This window comes from Epinephelus lanceolatus, chromosome 2, assembly GCF_041903045.1.
Source record: "Epinephelus lanceolatus isolate andai-2023 chromosome 2, ASM4190304v1, whole genome shotgun sequence".
In the NCBI taxonomy this organism is placed as follows: Eukaryota; Metazoa; Chordata; class Actinopteri; order Perciformes; family Serranidae; genus Epinephelus; species Epinephelus lanceolatus.
In genome coordinates this window covers 17,417,011-17,442,018 of record NC_135735.1, presented here as the reverse complement: position 1 = coordinate 17,442,018, position 25,008 = coordinate 17,417,011, and the positions used below count along the sequence as shown (strand labels likewise).

At 39.6% G+C, this 25,008-nt stretch overlaps 1 protein-coding gene across 1 annotated transcript in view; it reads left to right on the top strand.

Moving 5' to 3' along the window:
- LOC117260795 (protein diaphanous homolog 3-like) overlaps positions 1-25,008 on the top strand; it is a 253,424-nt gene that overhangs the window by 41,369 nt on the left and 187,047 nt on the right. Inside the window, exons 6-15 of the mRNA XM_078174650.1 lie at positions 2,290-2,364; positions 2,521-2,590; positions 8,853-8,989; positions 10,841-10,946; positions 14,989-15,099; positions 15,614-15,732; positions 17,936-18,052; positions 23,231-23,349; positions 23,430-23,494; positions 24,546-24,650. Coding sequence (XP_078030776.1) covers positions 2,290-2,364; positions 2,521-2,590; positions 8,853-8,989; positions 10,841-10,946; positions 14,989-15,099; positions 15,614-15,732; positions 17,936-18,052; positions 23,231-23,349; positions 23,430-23,494; positions 24,546-24,650 — 1,024 coding nt within the window. The remainder of the gene's footprint in view (positions 1-2,289; positions 2,365-2,520; positions 2,591-8,852; positions 8,990-10,840; positions 10,947-14,988; positions 15,100-15,613; positions 15,733-17,935; positions 18,053-23,230; positions 23,350-23,429; positions 23,495-24,545; positions 24,651-25,008) is intronic.

Sequence of the window (25,008 nt, the reverse complement as noted above, 5' to 3'; positions counted from 1 at the left end):
TGCACCTTAATCAGCACTAGTAAAGCTTTTTTTTGGGGTGGAAAGTGTTAAATGGAAATCACCTGTCAACTCTGTACAATCAAGGTGTTAACAAAACAAAATGTGAAACAAATTAAGCATCTACCATGTGACATATAAACACTACAATCGGAAACACCTACCACCCCATACTCTTTCAAGACATTTAATTCAGGTATCAGCTTCCCATTTTACATCGTCACCTTGAGAATTTCTGTAGATTTGATACTGAGAAGCATGCAGCTTGTTGATTAAAACAGTGCAAACACTGAATGCTAATGTTCAGAGACGTTACTCTGAGGTAGAGAGGTGCAGTCGCTCACAATCTCACACATGCTATCTTTGTCTCAGGTTTTTGCATACCCTAAAGGTTTTTGTGATTGTATCCAGAGAGTCTCAGAATTGGAATGGTTTTCACTGGGCAAAAGCGTGTTGCTGCTGTTATGCTATAGACTGCTATCACACACAGCCTTGTTCCACCACACATAGCCTTTATTTTGTCATCTTTGTTAAGTACAGGTTTAACCATTGTGATCTGGAAGTGGGAAGACTAAAGGAAGTATTTGGTTTATGTAAGGGAAAGCTCTATTTTCTGTGTTGTTGTAACAGTTGTCACACAATATGTGGATCCAGAGAGATCTTAGTAGCCCAGGCCAGACTTCATTATAACCACTAAACAATTAACCTGCCTTGAGTGTACAAGTAGAAGCTTAATAAGGCAAAGAAGGGCTGACAAATACAAAAACAGTATTTTTTTTCCTAAGTTTCCTTCTATTAATTGTTTGTGTGTTTTTACTGTACATTCAGGTTCATGTGTTCTCTTGGAAAAGGTATAAGGTTTCTGGAAGCCGAACATTAGATTAAAAAATTGTCCAATTACCTTAGCTGAGCATTTAATTAAAGAAAAAAGCCTGGTTAACTTAACAAACACCATATTAAAATCACTGTGGTGATAACACTGTTCCTTCTTCTGTATCTCTAACAAAACTATTGCTAATATGTCATTAATGTCTGATTCGTCGACCAGCGCTAATGCAGAACAGGAATTACTTCATTAGTTTGATTCTCTTTGTAGACACACATCGCATTGGCTTTTGCGAATTATGCCTCCTTTACTGGATGAAAAGGACATCCATCTGTTCCCTTTTAAAGGAAGAAAAACCTGTATAATATGTCAGTCCTAAGCTTTCGATATTACGCCTTTAATCACAGGGAGCGGTCCCAGGGATCCATCAAAGGCTCCTTCTCCATAAGAAGTGTCTAAAATCAACTTTCACATAAGGAGCAGCAGGAATATTCAAGCCTCCTATAGCATATTTAATGCAGCAGTGTGAACTTGCTTAACCTGCTTTGGAGAATTCACAAATGTCACTCAGAAAAAATCCCAGATTTGTCTTGACATATAAGTATGTGCCTGTTTGGCATTGCTGCAAAGTACATTTCATTAATATATTTGATAAATAAATGGCTTTGGTCGTATTACATCAGTTTGAGAGTCGGTTTTGTGTGAGACAATCCAAGGACGAGCTTTTATTATGTACATACAGTGAGGAAATGTCGATTAACTAAGGCTACCTGCTCAACAAAAATTGGATAAGCACTGACAGACTGCTTTACTGCTTTGTCTGAATGTCATTGCTTGCCTAAGAAATTGATTTTGTTGACTTTCTCTCAGCATTTTTGGGGTAATCATTTCCCATTAAACATTATGCCAGGGTGCAGACTTTTATTACATAACATGAATTAGAGCTTGATCTATGCCTGCATATTAGCCCATATTATCTTATTGCAGGTATTTTGGCTTAAAAGTGTAAGCAAGTTTTCTCAGTTCGATTTCAAATATAAAATGTTTCGCTCAATACACATCTTCACCACAATTATTTAAAACACCTTTTCAAAGATGTTTTTTATATCGTGTGTGTATATAAAATGAATGCACCATTATTGGCTTTGTAAACTCTTACAAATTGAGCCTCACAAAGTCAGTACTGGGTCAGACTATACAATTTATACAGATAATTATAGCTTTAACTGCAACTGAATGTGCTTCCCAGTTGTTGTTTCCACTTGTCTATAATATTTTAGAGCAGTTGTTTTTGACAGGCATGCACTCGCTGGCTGCTGCTGCCTCTCTCCCCAGCACAAAGTGCTGGATTCTACATGTGTTTTTGTGTCTTAAAGCTTTCCACAGTGGCTGATGAGTGTGAAAGTGTTGTTGTCAGTTGTCAGTCTTACACTGTTGTGATATTGATTTAATGTTTGTTATTTCAGTTGGGTGCAGAGTTTCGGGCATGAGGGTCTCGGATTGCTGCTGGACATTTTGGAGAGGTTGCTCTTCAAGAAACAGTAAGTTTATGCATCACTCGTGTGTTTTTGCACAGACTCTTCTCACCCATCTCTCTGTAATTCAAACACGTACTTCAAACACTCTGCATACAGTTTCTAGTCTCCATACTGTACATCAGAGACCAACTGCTCCTCATTTCTCTCCTGTGTCCCTAGGCAAGAGAAGCTCGACAAAAAGAACCAACATAAGGTGGTTCAGTGTCTCAAAGCCTTCATGAACAATAAGGTAATGACAATGGAGTTTTGTGAGTAAACCTCAGTAATAATGTTTCTTTATTTCATTTGTTATATAAGTTTTTATTTTTGCACAATTTAAAAGACACAAAAATGACAAAATTAACATAGTATACAGTGCAGGGAGAGGCAGAAAACCAAGTGGGCTTATTTGAACCCTCCATCTAATAAAACTTAACGCTTCACAATGTTATAAAGAACACAAATGTTAACATACAAAAAAGACAACATAAAAGTGTCCAACCATTAACACATATGCATATATAATATAGCTGGGCGATATAACGACTATGTACGATAACAATATATTTTCAAGCAGGATATAAATTTAGACAACACCGTTTATATTGATATAGGATCAAGTTGCATTACATGACAGATACCAGTGTGCATCTCTCCTTTCTCACACTCTCTGCACAGCTCTGCCCCACTCGTTCACTCACAAGTTCTCCAGCATCTCTTTTTAGAGCCGTAGCCTGACATGCACCTCCCCGGATATGAAACTACACGCTGTGGCGACACAGTCCTCCTGTCTATTTTTGTAGGCTGTAACCATTTCCCTCAGTGGAAACAAAGCTTTTATTTACTTTTATTTCGCAGATAAGAAACAATAAATTGTGAAGACAATAAAGCCTCCACAAAATAGCAATTCAAGTCTTGTGTGTGATTTAAGCTGGCTTCATATGAGCAGAGGAAATCTCCGCTCGTCGCTAGGCTAATTTATATAATGTAAAATGCCATAGGCTTGTGCTAATAATGTTAGCATGTTATATTTGTTTGAAAAATGTGGTAAGTACGAGACAGTTGTTTTGTCAGTGAACCTTGTGAGTTGTAGTAGAGCCAAATTTTGTAACGTTACCTTTGTTAAATGTTGCTGTTGTCCCTGGCTTCCTATGAGTAGACGAAAAGTTCGTTAGCTGCCAGGCTAATTAATGCAATGTAAAATGTCATAGGCTTGTGTTTAAAAACTTTAGCATGTTGTATTTGTGGGGAAAATGTACCCAGATAAACACAGACTTTGTCTGTGATTCCTGTGAGTTATAATGAAGCAACTGAAAACATGTAGCCCATTTTGTAGAAAATACCGAGATATATGTTGTATATCACCAGTCAGCCCGTAAATACCGAGATATGATTTTCATTCTTCCTTTTCATTTATTTATTTTTTTGGTATGTTATAGTGTGTATATATTTTAGATTGAAAAACTCAGTCAGCAAGACGCTATTCTTTGATATTTAAAAACAGCAAAACAACATACTATATCATTAATTGTTTATCGTCTTGAGAATTGACATAAAAGCACACATTAATTTCATATGGAGGTTTCTGCGATTGATGAACTTTCATAGGCTCATTAAGGGCGCATGTGGTGTTGAATGCAACAGCACCAGGAGTCCCCAAAGTCAGAATGTTACTATTTCTATGTTCATCCGAGAATTAATATGTCCGTTTTGTCCTTTTACCCTTCAGGAAAGAAATGTATCAAAAATAACTTCTTATATTTTGAGTTCGGTCTGATCTCCAAGGGTAATTTTCCCCCCATCCCCGTCAACATCTGGTGTTTTCATGCAATTACCAAATTAGGCACCTGGGATTTCAATTACAAAGGGCTTATGACCAGTGGAGGAGAAGAGCAGCATCACAACAATATGGAGCCAATTGGGGGGAGTTTACTAATGTTCTGATGCAATCTGGATGACACTGTGTGACACATTTGCACAGATCTAAGGTTCCTGGCTGGCATGGAAAAACATCCTGATTCTTGAGTTAGTAGTTAAGAGAGAGAGTGTATGACTGAGAGTGTAAGTGAGGGAAGGAGATGTCATTGAGATTGAACAAGAGAAAAATAACTTTATTTGCAGATTTTTTTCAATATGGTAATGTGCGGCAAAAAATAATTACCATTAATCAAGTCAATTTAAAAATCTGCTGATGGTTCACAGATGCACTGGAAATGCAAGAGGATTGCAAAAGTAGACTTTTAGCTTCCTGGGACTCCTTCGCTCTTGGGACTATTTGGTCTAAATAAACCACAGCAGAGTGTGGTCAAAACATTGAGCGTCACAGACAGCCGTTTAAAACAAATTCAGAGTTGCAGACAGTTACATATAGAAGCATTTAAAAAGAAATGACATTTTGAAAAGGCCTAAAAGGTATGGAGGTGCGATAAATCAAAATTTTACTGAAACTTTGCATCTCGCACCAACCTTATTTATGTCATGTCAATATGTTTGGTAAACATTTTCAGCCTGCCTGCCCCTGATGCGTGCCACATTTTTTGCACTCTTAAATTAATTGTTGTCAATGTTGATGTGCGGAAGGCTGCCGTGATGCTGACATCACGGCACACAAGCATTTGTAATTTTATTGTAGTAAACGGATCCGTTGGAGACGAGGGGCCCAGGTCACTGTATGCTTTCCATCGACAATCCTAGTGCAGTTAAGGCTGAATCCAAATGTCCACCCTCTGGACTTGCGGGTTGAGGCCTCTTGGACTTAAATCGTACGTGACAAGTTCACCGTCATCACGTTAAGTCTGCAAGGGCACATACTGCAAGCCACTGGTAGACAGCCCTCCAAACTGTTTTAGTCATTGCCATGGCAATGTTCCAGTGACGATTACAATCAATGTTACTGCTGTCATATTCTTTGTGCTCATCTGTCCTTGCAGATGACAAGATATGAACCCAATATACAGGGTTGTTTTGTGAGTAAAAAAATACTTTTCTGTATAACACATAGACTGGAGACATTCAAATACAGAGATGTTTGTAAATGAGGACTGGATTATGACTAGATAAATTGGGTAGGCCTATTAGTTATGTCAGAAGATCTTCTTTAGTTGTGTTTTCGGCCACTTTTTTAGCCTGTATGTTTGGCAATACACCGCACGACCTTTAGAGTGGGCCTCAATAATACAATCCTTTTTGATTACCCTTTATAGCCTATATCTCTACATATTTCTGTCACATGATATTGTTGAATATTATTTCTGGCCTACACAATTCAAGTATTATTTCAATGGGTTATAGTAACTGTTTAACATATCATTTTTTTTTTTTTTTTTAATTTTAGTCAGCTATTGAAAAAAAAACAACCTACCACGTCATGTCCATACTGCAGTGAATTGTGGGCAAAAGTCTGCACCCTTGTAAACTGGTTGAATTGTAAATTTGGACAGCCCTCAGCACTCCCAGACCTTCTGATCTGCGAGTCTGCAAGTGCAGTGAAGTCCGGCCATTTGGATTCAGCCCAACTTCCCTCCAAAGGTCGGGGCATGTACTTCCCCACCAGGTTTTCCAAGATGGTCTCACACACATTCCTAACAACTGCGTCAACAGTGGAGTGACCCACCCTGTAACTGAAGCTAATCGACCATATGATTCTGCAGTAGCTGGATACCCTTTTAAAAAGTGGGAGGTTTGGGGGATTTGTTTCAACAATCAGAGTATATAGCTAGCTTACTTAGATGGATGACCTAGATGTCAGTGATACTTTTAGCTGGAGCTAATGGTTGATGAGCAACATTAAGGGTAAGCTGCCTCCATGCCCTTGAAAATTGGCACGAGAGGCGGCACCTAGCACCTATCACCACCACCTAATGCACCTGAAATTATGTATAAGGATTAGATTTACTTTACCGTCCCCCTCAGTGGAATATGTCTTTGGCTTCTCCCAAGTACAACAAGGTACATACAATACACATAACACAACACACCATTAAAAACATACAGATATACAGTATACACTTTACAATACTGCAAGTTAGTTAGTTATTTAAATAATAAAAGAGCACATCTTATAAAATAAGTTTTCCCTGCTGCAGTCATTTTGTGTTCTATGACTGTATGGATTAGGGAATACAAGACTCTTGGCTTGCCCCTGGGACCCTAAATCGACAGCCAGATGGTAGCAGCTCAAATTTTGAGTGTAGTGTGTGAGCTCTGCAGTTATACGTTTAACCTTTTTGTACACAGTCAAATATATTGCAAAATGATGTCTGTGACTTCCCTGCAATGTTAGCAGTTTTCGAAAACTCATTTTGTTATCTTATTAGCTACATTTTGCTCGTGCAGTTTGTTTAAATTAAGCAAAACAATTTAGCAAAGCCATAAAACAATACGATCATATTGCGATAAAATGATTCCACTTAAGGTCAGTAGACAGTAATATTGAATTATTGCCCAGGCCTAAGCACATGTGTAAGAAAATATGTTCTGTTAACGTAGCTTTATTTCACAATGCTTCAGCTTTTCCCTCCGTGTGTGCTGTTAGTCCACAGTAGCTATAGAGAAAAAAAAAAAAGAAAAAAGAAAAAATCTTGCCACATGGAGCTAAAACCCAACGGAGACAGATATACAGGCACTCTGGCACAAAGTGTGCTGTAAGGTCTCATGTAATCCTGCGTCTCAACAGGCGCCAGACGCCAGCATTTACCCGTAGGCCTCTCTGTCAGCCCAGACCTTTCCCTGGCTAGAGAGGAGTCTTGGGATAAGATGTACCCACAATGCCAAGAAGACAGGTGTTCTCTGCCAGCTGTCAGTGCAGCCTTTTTTTTTCTTTTTGGTTGCCTGCGTCAAGTCACACAGTTGCATATTTTCTCTTGTCTGTCATCAGTGGCATAATAATGTAACACTAAAAGTTACAACACTGAAACTGCCCTTTGAACGCCTGAACTGTAATGCGAAAAATTATTTCTTCAGTTTTGATTAGTTGTAAGTGTTAAAATGAACGCATATTGTATATAGCTCACAGATTTTATTTCTATTTAATTTTCAGTACTTTGTTAGTACCCAGCGACTTCAAGTTTGGTCACTGTACTGTATATGTAAACAGTGGTATGGAGGATTTAGAAGATCCTCTAGGTTTTCTTAAGTATAGAGACAGCTGCTCGAAGTGCTTTAAAAAAAATATAGTGTGTACATGAGACATGTGTGTTTGAAGAGACAAACCTGCTCCAGCAGTGTCAACTAGTCTTTGGAGCGTTGACAGAGGACTGACACAGTTCATTTTTCCTTGATTCTAGAAATTTGGCAACCACTGTCTCTGTCAGGACAAAAGTACGAGTATGCCGTTTAATAACTGCTCTTTTTTTTTTTTTTTTGGAAGATATTTTTTGGGGCATTTTAGCCTTTAATCGATAGGACAGACAAGCGTGAAAGGGGGAGAGAGAGAGAGGGAGTGACATGCAGCAAAGGGCCACAGGCTGAGTCGAACCCAGGACGCTTCAGCAACAGCCTTGTACATGGGGCGCCTGCTTTATCCACTAAGCCACTGATGCCCCAGTGTGAACGAAAAATCAACAAAACATTAATGTTCTTTACAAATCAAGCAAACATTGTATCTATTTACACATAAATATTCAGATACAAGGATAAAATCTAAATACCACACATCTTGGTTAGCTGACTGTCTCTTCAGATGCATAAAGGCCACATCAAACAGGCAAACAAAATAAGATTTGAGTGCTTAGTAGTGCTTGTGTTACTGCCGTATCTCCAGTACACTTTGTAACTGCTTTTCAAAAAGGATTAAAACATTTTTGACTCTTTCCTTTGTAAAATAAAAGCCCCTTTCATTGCTACACAAAGTGAATTTAATGTAATGTATTATTTGTCCTGAACATTTTCTTTTTCTAACACAATCTAACATCGGTGAATTGATTTTCCTCTGTGCAGATTAACCACAAACAATAAATGAACCCAAGTCCTCATTGTTCAGCAGCAATTACAGTTGTGAATGTTGCTCAAACTCCTCTTCATTGTACAATGCTGTTATCACATGCTACTGTATTAACAATAACACGTACAGTATTGTTATTTGTAATGATGGTGTTGCCGCAAGATTGATTTTCTCTTGTTGGTTTTAGTGCACAACATACAGTAAGGCTCACACTGCAGAATTATTCTAAATGAGTTTAATAATTACCTTGGCATTTAATCACATTTTCTGGTGGCCAAGTTCATTTGCACAATAAATCGTGTTGTTCCAGACCTCTGAATGGCACTGCATTATGGATGGAACTGAAATCACTGTTAACCTTGAGTCTTACTTTGGGCAGGCATTTATTCAAGGGTAATTTGGAGTGCAGGGAAATATACTGAGCTTGAATCAATCGTGTGTTCTTAAAGTAATAAGATGTGGTTTTACTGTTTTACTTTGCTGGTTACTGGACATTGTATTTGTGTTGTTGCAAATGTAGATAATCACAGTTTATCTGGGTAATCATGTTCTGTGTTTGTGTTCAATGCAGTATGGCTTGGATCGAATCCTGGGAGAAGAGAAAAGTCTTGCCTTACTGGCAAGAGCCATTGATCCCACCCAGTCATCCATGATGACTGACGTGGTAAAGCTGCTGTCAGCCATCTGCATTGTGGGCGAAGAGAACACGTAAGTTCTGGTTTCATTCATTCATTCAACATATCTAGTCTTAGTGCATTTCTAATGCTTAAAGACATTTTTTTTTTGAGTTCACAAAAGCAAGACTCCTATTGACGATGTCTTAAAAGAGTCTTGCTCAGTGGAAATCCAGTGTTAGCCTTGTATTTTGGAAAAAAATCAGAACTTATTTGCACAGAATATACGTTGAGACATTTAAAGTGACTGCAGTTTCATATAATATAATACAGTTTATTGTGATTAATTGCAAGGCTAAAGCTGGTAATAATGGACATTTAAATGTAAAATCACAGAATTAACAGAGAATCGACACAAAGGAATTATGTTTGAATTCAAATACTAGGTAGGGCATTCACAGCTGCTGCAATTTTGTCATGGAATATTCACAAAAAGTAGTTGATAAATCATCAATCATAAATCAATCTTTTTTTTCACCCAACAACCATTATTAATTATCATCAAAATTGTCTTAAACATAACTGGTAATGGGTTAGCTAATGAAGGCTGGGCCCACCTGAGGTCCTCCATTGGCTCTGAGAGGTCATTTACAGATAAGCTGTGATCTAATTGGACTTAACCCCTAAGGCAATATGTCTGTGCCGGAGATGACTGTTTGTCTGCAGGGATAACGGGCATCCTTACCTCTCTAAATGAATTAAGTTCTGCTTATCAATGTAGGAAGTGATTATTCAGACAAATCTACATAATGTCAAACAACAAAGTTACGTCGACTTTTGGTTGTTGGAAGGCCATCTCAACTCACAACTATGACTCGTCAACAGCAACTACCCACAGAAACTCTCCCCTGCATTACTAGTTGGTGGACATAATTTCAGACCCCATTTTTTATCATTGACGTGCAGTGTGATGTCCAAGTAGTTGTCATTACTCACAGAAATCCAATGATCCCCTGTGAGAGCAACGTCCTTTGCTTGCTTAAACACGTTCATCTGTCTGTGCCATTCGCCTTCAGACAAAGTGTGCTTTCTTGACATGATGGTTCCTCTCGAGCGTAGATTATAAGCAGTGTCTCCCAATGCAATGTCAGAGATTTCTCTCAGTCCATCTTCTTCTACTGCATTAATTGGGCTGCAGTTTTTAGCTATCTGTTTAGCCAAAACATAAGTTACCTTCTCATGTACAGGTTTCCATATTTGCACACAAATACCACACTGCTGTGTTATAGATTGGAGAAGCCCTGTATTTTTTGTGGGGGTGTTTTGCTTTGAGGTGATATATCAAAGACAAAGTACCTCTGTGGCAATTAATTTTCGGTTTTGCAAAGCACGCAGATTACTTTTGTTTTTCCAAAGATCTGCCAGACAGAATTTTAAAGAGAGACTTTAGCCAGGATAGTATGTTTTGTCAGCACACGCTGTCACGTACAGTAGGTCAGCCACCACAGGAAGTTAACAGGACCGAGTTGCTTTGACACATTAAATATTTCCAATTAGAAGCGAAAATCAATGGTTAAATTTTGAAAGCACTAATTCCAAGAGATATTTTGAGAGTAATTTAAAAATAAAGTAACGCAGTATGCATTTTAAAGTAGAAGATATGCTTTAATAACTCAACAGCAGTTGATTTAGTTATTGCAATTATTTCATTATTGATGCATGATTCATCCATGTTAGTTGTCCGCACAATTCTACTCAAGTCTTAAGTCATGTTCTGCAGTGAAGGTGATGAAATTCCCTGGAAAAGCCCGTCCACTCGAATTGATGAGAGAGGAACCTCTGATACATGCGAGAGTAGAGAGCTCATGGTCACAATCTCTTCAGATGAATGTATGTCTTCATTTTTCCCAGATAGTTCGCTCATGCATTTCATGTTCTCATTTAGTTTGGAAAAGGTCCTTGAAGCCATCACCACAGCAGGGGAATGGCGAGCCATTGAGAGGTTCAGTCCCATTGTGCAGGGACTAAGAGATCGCTCGGTTCAATTACAAGTAAGTGCAGAGTGAATGTACTGTACAGCCATTGACACCTTGTTGTTCCCCTCGGGTTTCTTTGAAATGAAATATGGAATGGCTGTGGGAAGTTGACCATTTTTAACATACCACAACCACTCTGTGCTCAGAGGTCTAGTCACTTACACTTCTCTTTGGTCAGGTAGTCTTTTTTGGGCAAAGAAATGTTTAGTTTAGTTCTACTCATCTACTCAACATTGAAGTGCCTATATATACAGTACAGGCCAAAAGTTTGGACACACCTTCTCATTCAATGCGTTTTCTTTATTTTCATGACTATTTACATTGTAGATTCTCACTGAAGGCATCAAAACTATGAATGAACACATGTGGAGTTATGTACTTACCAAAAAAAGGTGAAATAACTGAAAACATGTTTTATATTCTAGTTTCTTCAAAATAGCCACCCTTTGCTCTGATTACTGCTTTGCACACTCTTGGCATTCTCTCGATGAGCTTCAAGAGGTAGTCACCTGAAATGGTTTCCACTTCACAGGTGTGCCTTATCAGGGTTAATTAGTGGAATTTCTTGCTTTATCAATGGGGTTGGGACCATCAGTTGTGTTGTGCAGAAGTCAGGTTAATACACAGCCGACAGCCCTATTGGACAACTGTTAAAATTCATATTATGGCAAGAACCAATCAGCTAACTAAAGAAAAACGAGTGGCCATCATTACTTTAAGAAATGAAGGTCAGTCAGTCTGGAAAATTGCAAAAACTTTAAATGTGTCCCCAAGTGGAGTCGCAAAAACCATCAAGCGCTACAACGAAACTGGCACACATGAGGACCGACCCAGGAAAGGAAGACCAAGAGTCACCTCTGCTTCTGAGGATAAGTTCATCCGAGTCACCAGCCTCAGAAATCACAAGTTAACAGCAGCTCAGATCAGAGACCAGATGAATGCCACACAGAGTTCTAGCAGCAGACCCATCTCTAGAACAACTGTTAAGAGGAGACTGCGCCAATCAGGCCTTCATGGTCAAATAGCTGTTAGGAAACCACTGCTAAGGAGAGGCAACAAGCAGAAGAGATTTGTTTGGGCCAAGAAACACAAGGAATGGACATTAGACCAGTGGAAATCTGTGCTTTGGTCTGATGAGTCCAAATTTGAGATCTTTGGTTCCAACCGCCGTGTCTTTGTGAGACGCAGAAAAGGTGAACGGATGGATTCCACATGCCTGGTTCCCACTGTGAAGCATGGAGGAGGAGGTGTGATGGTGTGGGGGTGTTTTGCTGGTGACACTGTTGGGGATTTATTCAAAATTGAAGGCACACTGAACCAGCATGGCTACCACAGCATCCTGCAGCGACATGCCATCCCATCCGGTTTGCGTTTAGTTGGACGATCATTTATTTTTCAACAGGACAATGACCCCAAACACACCTCCAGGCTGTGTAAGGGCTATTTGACCAAGAAGGAGAGTGATGGAGTGCTGCGGCAGATGACCTGGCCTCCACAGTCACCGGACCTGAACCCAATCGAGATGGTTTGGGGTGAGCTGGACCGCAGAGTGAAGGCAAAGGGGCCAACAAGTGCTAAACACCTCTGGGAACTCCTTCAAGACTGTTGGAAAACCATTTCAGGTGACTACCTCTTGAAGCTCATGGAGAGAATGCCAATGTAAATAGTTATGAAAATAAAGAAAACGCATTGAATGAGAAGGTGTGTCCAAACTTTTGGCCTGTACTGTATATAGCTTGTATTTATCCAATTTATGTGTTCCTGTATTATGCAATGCTCAGTGCCTATTAACTGCTCTTGGTGCAAATCTGTTGGTTAAGTGTTCAACTTAAGGTTCGTTTTGCAGATCAAAGAAGCAACTGTGACCTAACAAGGCAGTCTTGAACTTGTCTGATTTTACCATTTGCAGTGATAAACACTATGTAATGTAAGATGCTCAGTTGAGAAAAAGACCTTCCATGATTTGCAGTCGCCATATATAAAAACCTTTACTAATGATACGAATAGCATTTCAGTCACAAGAACATTTGGTTATAGGCTGTAAAACGCTTTATATTGTAAATACTGTAGAACCAGGAAAAAAAAACTATACCACAGTAACAAGAGAAAACAATAACACCACACATTTGTCTCATCTATACTTAAATAAAATGACCCTTTTTCTTGATCCAATGGTAATATATCGTAAAATTCAGAATCCATCCTAACGTCTTATATGGCTTGACAAATTTTCATCAGCCCATGCACATTGCCCATTTTTATCACCTCACGAGCTCCCTTTACATGTAATCCCTCTCTTTGTGGACATCGTGTTTCAGATTCATCATCTCCCCGCTGACACACACACTTGAGATATTGCATATGGGTTGCTTTAAATGGCAAATGGCATCCGTTTGTGTGGCAATAATGTAATTCATGATTAAAGTATGTTGTCTGCATTTTTAATTGGTAGCTGAGGGATGTGAAGAGAGTGATCATTCATCCAATACTTACCACACACACACACACACACACACACACACACACACACACACACACAGATACACAGATACACACAGATGATGAGCATAAAACTCCAGAATGTATTACATTTGCTCCTTTGGTTGTTTCGTATTCTCGTGCAATGACCAATGTTAAACTTAATTAAAAGATGCTATCTTTTTTGCCCCCTGTAGTATTATCCGCAGCATTTGCATTTCATTTGCGGTAACTGCCTCTGACAGGTGCAAAACTGCAGGGACCCTCTAAGACGGTTGAAGCAATAGTAGAGGAAAATGGCAAGGGAAGGAATGCTTTGTTATTACTGCCCACTTCCTAATACACAGCGCGGTCTCCTTTTAACCCCATGCATTATTAAAGCACAGATACTGTTATCCTAACCATGGCACTGTGTGGCCAAAGGCTCTCTGTCCTACTTGACTACATTCATACATAGTCTCCCCTGGCAGCCTTTGGCTTTTGGAAAATGTGAATTTAGACAGTCAAGTGTAAATAGACACACAGGGGGAACCACTGCAATCAAAGGTGCCTGCTTCTTCTTTAAAAGCCTGAGCATCTTTATGTATTTGTAATTATGCATTATTCTGAATACAAAGCTGAGGCTAATTTAGATGGGAAAATACATCCATGACTTATTAAAATGTAGGAGCTGTAATCAAATAATAGACTTAAAATACTCACATAGCATCTATATTGTGATATTTTACTCATGAAAAATGATGTAAAGCATTGCGGCGATCTTTCTTGCTCCCCCTTTGTCTCTTGTTATTGATTATGTGTCTCCAGCAAGTTTCAGCTCTCTGCGCATTGATTTTACTTAAAATGAATTTGTGTATACTGAAACCAAAGGATATGTGGATGGTGGTAAATCATTCAAATAGTTGTTGTGATCTTTAAATATAACAATGATATTGTTTTCTTGACGGTCAAGGCAAAGGTTTTGTGACACTTTGTAATGCTACCTATCTGCCTCACCATATTAAAATGCTACTATGAAGACAGGTAATTACTAAGCTGGAGTGCCAGGGCAGAAATAAGGGTGCGCTATCAAATTGACAGTGAACCTGAACACATCTGAATATCCTTCCTTGGCTCTAGCATTGCCATACCCTCTTTTCACACATGAGCGGATTGCTTTACTGATCAATAATTGATTTTTCTGTCTGTGTTTGCCGGGCTAGTTGAAGAGTCACAGGATGCAGCGGTCCCTGTGCAGTAAACCAAACTCATAGGGGAGTGAAAAACAGCTTCCAAAAGAGCGAGTTTGCCCTTAAATTGACTGTTAGTTAGTTTTGTGTGTATGGGTCTGCAGTTGTTGCATTAATATTAAAATCAGCCCCCCCCCCCCAGTTGGTGACTGGAGAAAATAGACATGCATTAGTTATGGTCCTCTGCTTCCAAGGGACATAACTCATTTAGAATGCATGCCGGCATGCTTTTCATCAACTTCTGGAAGAAGAAGTCCGTCTTCTTTCTCTGGTTTGCTCCCTCACTCTTCTCTCCCTCCCTGCCTCTCTCTCTCCCTCTCCCTTTGTTCCATGTACCCTTCGTGTTGCAGGTGGCATGCATGCAGCTCATCAATGCCCTAGTAACATCCCCTGATGAGCTGGACTTCAGGCTGCACATCAGGAATGAATTTATGCGCTGTGGCCTGAAAGAGATATTGCCGGTAAGCACAACATAACCGCACAAACACACACACACACACACACACACACTCATGCACACATATTATAAACCCACACTCACCTTGTATTAATATTTAAATGAGTTGTCCACTTCAGTGAAATATTGTTAATTTATGAAACACAGAGGAGAGTTTGCACGTCCTCTGTCTGTGCCAGCACCCAGAAACCAATAAAGTTTCTGGTGCCCTGGCTAATAATCATCCTACTGGCTTTTATACTATCTACCTAACATGTTTATCTGTTGCAAACATTGGTTGTTGTAGGTGCCAAGAAAACAAATAAATTAAAAAGAGAAGCCGGTCCCCACACCTGCTTATCATGATGAGTAATAGCGTTTAGAATGAGCTCCCCGTCTTTACCTTGGCTTCATGCCTCCCTTTTGGTACTTATGTCAGACAGGGTCTTAAGCCTTTCTTTTTGATTTATTTGCTTAATTCTTTATCTCTTTTAATCTGTTCTACCTTTTCTTCTTTCCCTACCTTAATCCATCTGTAGCAACTGACAACCATCAGGAACGAGGCCCTTGACATTCAGCTGAAGGTGTTCGAGGAGCACAAAGAAGAGGACATGATAGAGTTCTCTCACAGGCTGGAAGACATCAAGAGCGAGCTGGAATATCCTTTTCACTTTTACAAACAGACACATGTAACACTAAGAGCCTTTGAACACCTTGCATTGAAATGTGTTGTGGATAATCGATTGCAATCGGAGAGCGCTTGATCACATGAAAGTACAGGTGTAGATGCACCCAAAAGGCATTGAGGACGGATTGTAATCCAATCAGCCAAACCACCTTCGGAGGTGGTCAGGGACACATTGTCAGCACATTGCAATCTTATTTCCAATCCACATACAACAACAACTATGTGGGTGGAAATATGTAATTGTGTGAGACTGCTCCAAACCAGCCAGGTAGCGGCGGCTCTCCCTCACCTGTCACAGAAGCTGTCTGGGTGCGTGGTAGTCGCTCTCGCAACTGATGCTAACAATAATGAGGTGTCTCCCTCATCTGTAATGCATTCCTCGCATAGATCACTGTCTTTACAATCAACAAGGCCACCCCTATTGACCTCGCTGTTGCTTTCTAAATCTCCCTGACTGGCTCTGACCTATATAACAAAATAAACTATGGACCCGTGGAGATTTTTTAAAATATTTGCCTTATTTTTATGCCAGTATGTTCTTTAAAACTGCCAACAGTATCATGATGTGCACCCTATGTAATTGTAAATGTATATATACTGTGATCACTTCGTGTCTGCAGGTCCTTAAAAGTCTTAAAATGTCCTAAAATCAATTCTTTAATAAATAGAAGGCCATAAAAGTCATTAAATTGTCTAATATATGAATTTGTGAGGTCTTAATTGCCACACATCTAATTTAATATATTCATCTTTTATTTCTTTTTGTCAAAATGAGTCGCGCTCTTCTGCATGAAAGTCCACAATTCTGATATTACAAATCATTAAACCTATCACTGAACCTCAATGTCTTTTTACTTTATGTTTGCACTTACCTGTTGGCATAATGTAGATTAACCTCACTCACTCTAATAACCTTATTCTGACATAAAACCTACTTCTACAAGGTGCCTACATATATACGTCTTACTTTTATACTTGTCCAAAAATCAGTCTTTAATATGGCTGAGAATTATCTTAAAATGGTCTTTAAAAGCATTGAATTTAAGTGTCTGATATCTGCAGACACCCTGTGTCATTTATTATAGTTTTTGACAGTAGGGGTGGGCGATATGGCCCTAAAATAATATCATGGTATTTCAGGGTATTTTTGAGATAACAATATTCTTGATGATATGACAGATTCGTGAAAAAATATTTTATTATTAATTTAAGAAACTAGAATTTCAACAAAATAAGTGATATAGTTTTACATGCCTTTAAATATTCAAAATATTTTTTTCTACCTGGACCTTTATGCTCTGCCATTCCTCCATTTAATCATCACGCTGTAACCTGTGACAGACTGCAACGATACCTATCGCACATTCACATATCTGTAATTTTTTGTCATCACATCGGTTAACATTATCAAAGGTTTAATCGCTTGATGACACCGACTCCATTGGGCGCACGGTGAGAAAGGAGAGGGATATACGCTGTGCTGCTGCCAGCCGATCCGCTGAATGAGTTCCCTCTGCAGGGAGGGTAACTCACGGTAACTCGCTAAAAGAGTCTGAGAAATCCGGGGCTGTGCATTAAACATTCAGGACACCCAGGCGTAAAGAAGTCACAGTTTATTCCACACTACTGGAGCTGCTCCTCTTTTTGGAACCACAGCAGAGTTGCTAATAACCTAATTTTGCTTTCAGTCATGCTTGTTGTTGCCATAGGTAACAGTATGACATCAATATGTCAACAAGCCATAATATCATGAGTATCACGATATGAATTTTTCATATGATGTTAAAAATAGACTGATATTATTGTGAACGAGATGATATGGCACACCCCTAGTTGACAGGTAGGGGCGGGGCCTGTTTGGACTGGATCGTTTGAGCTGATCAGAGATCTCAATGAAGACACTGGAGACATATTAATACCAGGTGTACATGTATTCAATCATATGTAGATACAAACTGGATACGAGAAACATGTGAGTCTACGTTTTAATCCAATGTTTGTTTCTTGAAAATGTGGCTATACAGTACCTTTGAATTGTTCATGCCATCCAGCTGAGATCAGTTATCCTCAAAAATCCGCAAGTCTTTCATTTCTTTTTTATTTCAGTGACCTCTACTTTTTTATGTGAAAATGCAGTGTTTCAGTTTACGTACAAGTCCTTGACTCTCCGCACTGATGTGGGTGATGTGTTCAGTATTGTGCAGAGCATGGTGAAGGACAGCAGTGCAGAGCCCTATTTCCTCTCTATACTGCAGCACCTGATGCTTATACGCAATGACTACTTGGTCAGGTAAAAATCAGCAGCACTCACACACACACACACACACACACACACACACACAAGGCATTAATTATCTAAAGTGCAATGAAGCGTGCAGTTTCCTACTTCTCATTTCCTTCCCTCAGTGTGTCCCCTGCAAGTTTGTGAGTTTGACTTTCTGTGATTTTTTTTTTTTTTTTTTTTTCTTAATGAGCTGTTTTCATTAGGTCTGTTATTTTCTTCACAGACCAGAGCTCTTGGAGTGTACAGTGATATAACTTAATAATGATGACTGACATATAGCATGTTAATCTCTCATCTTAGCCAAATGCACACACAAGTAAAGGTCTAAGCAGCTTTTGAACACTGGTAATGATGTAGACTGCTGAAGAGCTTATGTTCTGCGAAGGTCTCACTCCTTCTGCCTTAAACCCTCTCAATGACATTGGCTAACAAAGAGAATGCGTTCTCTTTCATCTCCAGTCCATCTATAGCAACCATGGCTCCAGAGTATATCTCATCTCCTATTAATGGTAGTTTTCAAAGGCTTATTTTATGTTGGTTCACTCACAGCTGGGTGTGAGTTAAACCTTGGCTTGATCAAAAGATGGAGCTCTAATCTGAAGAATATGAAATGCATCACCTGCAGTTTTTCTCCCACCCAAAAAACAACACCTGAAGTGTCTGGCACTCTGCTCTGGCTCTGTCTGATTAGTTTTCTTCATGTGAAAGCATTATGAAATGTTAACATCGGTGATATGACTGCCAACATTGCTGCCATCTATTTTGTAAGCATTAGTAACAGCGTGAGAATATTACTGTACACCCAAAAACCACACCACCCTCCACGCGTTCAGCTCTCACTAACAATAGTGAGTCTAGACTGCACAATCTTTTTTTATCTTCTGGCAGCTGAACCAGCTGAACCTCGTAGATTCACAGTTATATTTCATGTAGTTTATGCTTTATTGGCTAACAAATCAGTTTTATTTTATTGTCTGCCACTAGAATCTGCTACTGACACAGTTAGTCAATTAACCAGTCACTAAACCCCTCCACCGAAAATAACCTTCCAATAATAGCTCAGCAGCAGTAACAAGGCACAGCAGGCCAGTCAATTTTGGATTTCCTCCACATGCTCTATTAAGACCAAACTCTGTATTTAAAGAGTTTAGGAAGTGGTGTCTTTTTTTGGAGCCTGAAAATGCAAAAGAACAAAGGCTTAAAGGGTTAAAAGTGGCTCTGTGCAAAATTCAGAGCATATGAGTTGTCTGCACACAGTTCTTAACATGGAGGTCATTAAGCCGGTGACTAGCAGCTAATGAGGCTAACCCCATAAAGTGCTAAACAACAGCAACAGTGTCCAGGGAAGGGACTTGAAGCTGGGAAATACACTTCCAAGATGAGGCCGTCCTGTTATCAGCCGTGAACGCAGTGCAAAGCGGTGATAGGCGATGCATGAGCCAGTGGCATACACACATGCACTAACCTGCACACGCGTCTGGACTGACTTACCATGACAAACTACAGAGAAGCTCGGATTACAACACACACAGAGGGAGCGTGACTTTATTCCCTGCTCAGGATGCAATAGAGTGCCCCAGGAATTAGTCCTGAAACTCGGAAATTAATTACCACTCCTGGATCCCTCACCTCAAAGTCAGTGGGTTTTTGGTTAGATGCCTGAAATAAGGTCAATCTTAAGAGATTTTCCTGTTTCGTTCTACGACATAAAATCTGTCAGTAAACACCCCACTTGTGAACTTTGAAGCTTCTGTGTGTCGTAAAAAAGGCAGTTGTTAACAAGTGGATAATGAGACTACAGAGCGTCATCACGCAGAACACGGCTTTACCGAACACGGCTTTACAGTCTTGTTGTGGTGGTGACATTAGGGAATGTGACCATAATGTAGTTTGCTTATAGCCTAGCGTCAGCTTTTACTCTTGGCGACTGCATTTAGGCTTCAGTAATCATGAAAGTGGTGTTCATTTGTGACGATTATCTTGCTGAACAAAACGTGTAAGTATCATAAACATTTGTTTGCCACAGAGCTTATTTTCCGACAATAAGCCAAAATCCAATTGAAAAATCCCATAGGCTTTTTAATGAGGGAACCAGTGTGATGCTAATTCTGCGACGGCCTACAGAAAAACATCATCCCTTGGGCACTCTATTACTCCACTGTATCTCTACTCAGCAAATAGTGATTTGCTGCTATAATAATTCTTTGAATGTCACATACAGAACCCTTAAAGAATAAATTAATCAATGTGTTTGCTGCTCTGAGCTGCAACCAGAGTTTAGGGTTATGTACGTGGCTCTCGCCTGCTCTTAATTGGATGTGTGGAAGTTTAGACTCGGGTAACTCATTAACTGAGACAACATTATGGATGTCAAACACATCCTAAAAGCCTTTTTTCTTGAAAGCATATTGTGTTAAAAGATGACCAGTAAAGCAAAAATCTGACCTCTGCTTGTTCAAGTATGTAAGTTAAACAGGTTTATGTTATGATTAAATAAAAATCTTATCAAGATAGGACTTGGAAATTGTGATGGCCACTCTCACATTCTGTGGCCAAACGGATGATTAAATTGATAAAGAGGTCATCAACATTATTTTAATCAAACTAATTCCTACAGTCGTCATGCAAGCAAGATTTCATTCGATCTTCTGGACCAAGGTTGCTAATAGCTTTCAGTGCTTTAGTGTAGAGATACACATATACATAGGTACACAAGTATTGTGACTGACGTTAGCAATAACTTTTGTTTTTCAGCTCCGATTTTCATTTTATTCTCGTTAACATGTCCTTGGGGAAAATCCCTAGACACATTCTTGTACGCACTGTATATATTACTGATTATTACAAATGTGATGATCCTCAGTATATGTAAATAAATGGCAGGTAGGCATATTTTCCCCTCATTCTAATAACATATGGTGTAGCACTTCAGACTGTTTTTCATCGCCTTGAAGCATTTTTTAAGAAGGCATTTGCAACTTCTCCTCAGGCACTTCCACACCCTTGATGTAATTAATTTTCACCATCGGCACGTGAGATCTGAATGTGATCCTTTTAATGCACTGCGTGTCTCCTGACTGACTGGTGAAGTGATCTTTATTTAATTCTTGGTACCCTTGATGTTAAGAGTATATATAGACCCCTTTTACACAGAGGTCTAATAGTCACAGAGTAATGAAAGGAACATGAACAGCTTGACTGGCAGCATGCCTTATTCCATTTGATTGTTAATATTTTCATCTTCATTCAGATGGCGATTCCATCGTTCAGCTCACCTTCAAAATCATGAACATGGTATTCATACCATCGGTTTGAGTCTGGTTTTATAGGAAGAGGTGGAATGCAGTGTCCCTGTTTATATGTCTCAAAGTATTAGTTAATGATTTGGTGGAGAAGGGATTTGGGCTCTCAATGGCATTGTTGTAAGATAATGAGCAGATCAAACCAACACTTTCCCTTAAACTTGCAGTAGCGCTGTGGCTCCTAGCCTTGCATGTCATCTGTTGTTGCATTATATCTCCTTGCTCTTATTGTGGCATGCCCTTGGTTATTCTGTGATCAATGCGTTCAACGGAGCCATTTAAAACAATTTAACTGCAATTACTCAGCAACTGCTAATAGGCTGCTGTGTATTCCCCATTGTTCAGTACCATCGGAGCAGTAGTTCTTAGGCCGTAAGTGGTAAATAAATGACTGTTTTTAAGTTTTAGTTGTTCTAAAGAAACTAAAAGACCCTGAACTTGTGTAACATCATATATCCTCATAAAAAACATATATCCTTGAAAAAAAGCTACTTCAGCATGCTTTCATTTGCTATATTTTTTGTGGAATATATTCAGTATACACCGATCAGCCAAAACATTAAAACCACTGACAGGTGAAGTGAGTACCCTTGACTATTTTGTTACAATGCAATGTTCTGCTGGGAGACCTTTGGTTATGGCAATCATGTGGATGCCACTTGACGCCCTCCACCCACCCAAACACCGCTGTGGGCTAAATAACCCCCCTGAACGGCAACAGTACTCCCTGATGGCAGTGGCACCTACAGCAGAAAAATGTGCCATGCCACACCACAAAAACTACTCAGGAATGGCCTGAGGAACAAGTCTCAAATGAGCCGAAGTCACACCACCACAGGACACTTTCCAGAGGTCAGAGACAAGTGCGATCCAGGGAGGCCCCACTGTGGATTAGGGGTGCCTCCGAGGTACCAGTAGGTCCCATGGATGCTCGATCAGATTGGGGTCTGGGGAATATTGAGGCCAGGTTGATTCCTTTAGCTCTTTGTCACGTTCCTTGGGCCAATCCTGAGCAGTTTCTGCAGTGTGGCATGGTGCATTGTCCTGCTGGGGGGCCACTGCCATCAGCCATGAGGAGTGATCTGTAGAGGTGTTTGGGTGGGTGAAGCGCATCAAGTGGCATCCTTATGAATTTCTGGACCAAAACTTTCCCAGGAGAACATTGCACTGTAACAAGATGATCAATGTTACTCACTTCACCCGACAGTGGTTTTAATTTTTTGGCTGATCGGTGTATCTGTTTACTGGGAGCACAGTTTCTGCCCCTCTTCTGTCCTCTGTCAAGCCCCATCAGTCTTATTTTGTTAAATGTTTCTCTTTTTCCTGTCCATTTCCCTCCCCTATTATGGATGTTTCCACCCATTTCCTTCTGAATATCTGGTAATGGTGGGAGTTGGGGTTTAATGTTTGGGAAGGATGTGTAAAAAATCTGGATAAACCTGATTCTGATATCAGCAGCTTTAATGACGTTGTTTGAGCATGTAAAATGTATTGTGATGCTCCGTGTCAGCTCAAATTGCACCTGTTGTATGAACATCAGGCTTTGATTTGACTCGCTAATACATCATGATGGTAAGTAGCTCCGGCTTGGAGCCTCCTGTTTTGTTTAGAATCTCTGGTATCTATTATGAATGACTGGTTGGTTGCACAGGCATACCTGTAACAGTTGTTGTGATGTGCCACATTTCTTTTAGACTTTCTCACTTACCCTGCAGACAGTTCCTCTCACACCTCAAACTGTCCAGATAACAGCTCTTGTACAAATGCATACACATGACAGAGCAAAAGAATGAAACAAATTCAAATAAAAATGATGTTTGTTTTTTATTCCACTCTGTCTTTTTGTTGCTGTCTCTCTTGTCTCACTTTCCCTGACTCCCAGGCCCCAGTACTTCAAGATCATTGAGGAGTGCGTGTCTCAAATTGTGCTCCACCGTAGTGGCACTGATCCAGACTTCAGTTACCGCAAGCGCCTGGATGTGGACTTCAGCCACCTCTTAGGCAAGTCACGCTCCCGTGGCAGTTGATTTGCATTACAGATATTTCAATAAGACATAAATGATTTCTGTTTTATTTTTCAGAGGTGTGTGTGGAAAAAGCTCGAACCGATGAGTATGAACAAAGAGCCTCAGAACTCGCACAGAAGGCAAGTATTGACAAAAAAGCAACTTAGATTATCATCCCACTACATTTCCACTACAGCACCTGGCCAAAACAAAGCCCACTAAGGCATGCGGGCATTTATTCTAATTTGTTCTATAAAATTGCATCTGTTTAGAGAACAAAACATTAACTGTGAAGTAAACAGAACACTGACAGTTCCCGGGGGCTTGCTTTATAAAGATGATAATGCGAGATCATAGCAGTAACTTGAGAGCCAAACATACTGTAAATTTTAGTCATTACTTAGCAGAAAATTTGGTTAAAATGTTCTCTGATGCTTTTCCACAGACAGAAAAAAAGGTCTTTTAAAATGAACATCACAGGATATAACATCTTGATATGAAATAATAATCAGACTTTAAATATATTACAATAAAAGAATCATTTTGTGATGAAGATAAAGAGTTTTTGTTGTCTAACATTATTCATATGCTCTAGTTTTTTTTAAAACTTTGAGAACAGTGATATAGCAAAACTTGTTCCTCCCATATCACTGTAGATAAATGATAAGTTTCAGCTCGAGCTACTGCATTAAGGTCCATTTTTTATGTCTGTAGCCGAGATGTAAATGAGTTTGTAAATGCATCTTACTACAACAAATTTGAGCAAAAAAAAAGGAAAGAAAAACCTTTAAAATTTTAATCACAATGTACACACACACAGTCTGACACACACATGCTTGTGAAATGCATGAGGTCAAATGGATTGGCTGCTGTGATTAATTTAAGTAGTATCAGCAGCAGGTTGTAGATCCTGATGAAAAGGATGGGCTCACTGATTGGCATGTGTGTATGGTACTTAAAAGGTTTTATTAATGAATGGCTGTTTGGCGAAAGGTTGAAAATCAATCAGCAAATGAAGGTAATCAAGGTAAAATGACTGTCTCACACACACACACACACACACACACACACACAATCACACCATTGGACGTAAACAATTTCAGCAAATACCGCTCATGTTAATTCCTAGTTACATCAATTTAAAACCAGCGGGTGCTAGTGCGTTATTTACAAATGCGTTTCTCTTTTCAGTTTGACGAGGAGTTTCTGAGCAGACAGGAGGCACAAGCTCAGCTGGTTAAGTGTGACGAAAAAATAGCAGAACTCCAAGCAGAGCTGCAGGCCTTCAGGTCCCAGGTAAATGACTGATACATCTTTGTTTTTAATGTTGCTTTTTGTAAATTGTGTTGATTCTTTTGGGGTGTAAAATGTACGAAAACACTAGATCTGATTACCCAACAACCTCCTCTGAATCTGACTGGCAATGCAACTTTATTTTCTTACTTTCCACCATGGGATGTTCTTGTTACTTTGGGGTGCGGGATGGAGGTTGGGATGGGGGTTTTATCCACTGGAGCCTGCAGTTTGGGTTGACGTGCAGGCTTCTCTACTGGCTAGCTGACACTAAGTCTAATGAGAACACTGACCAGTCCTCCATGTTGGCCATTTCAGATTCTCAGATCTTTATCCCATAAGAGGAAATTGTTCTAAAAGC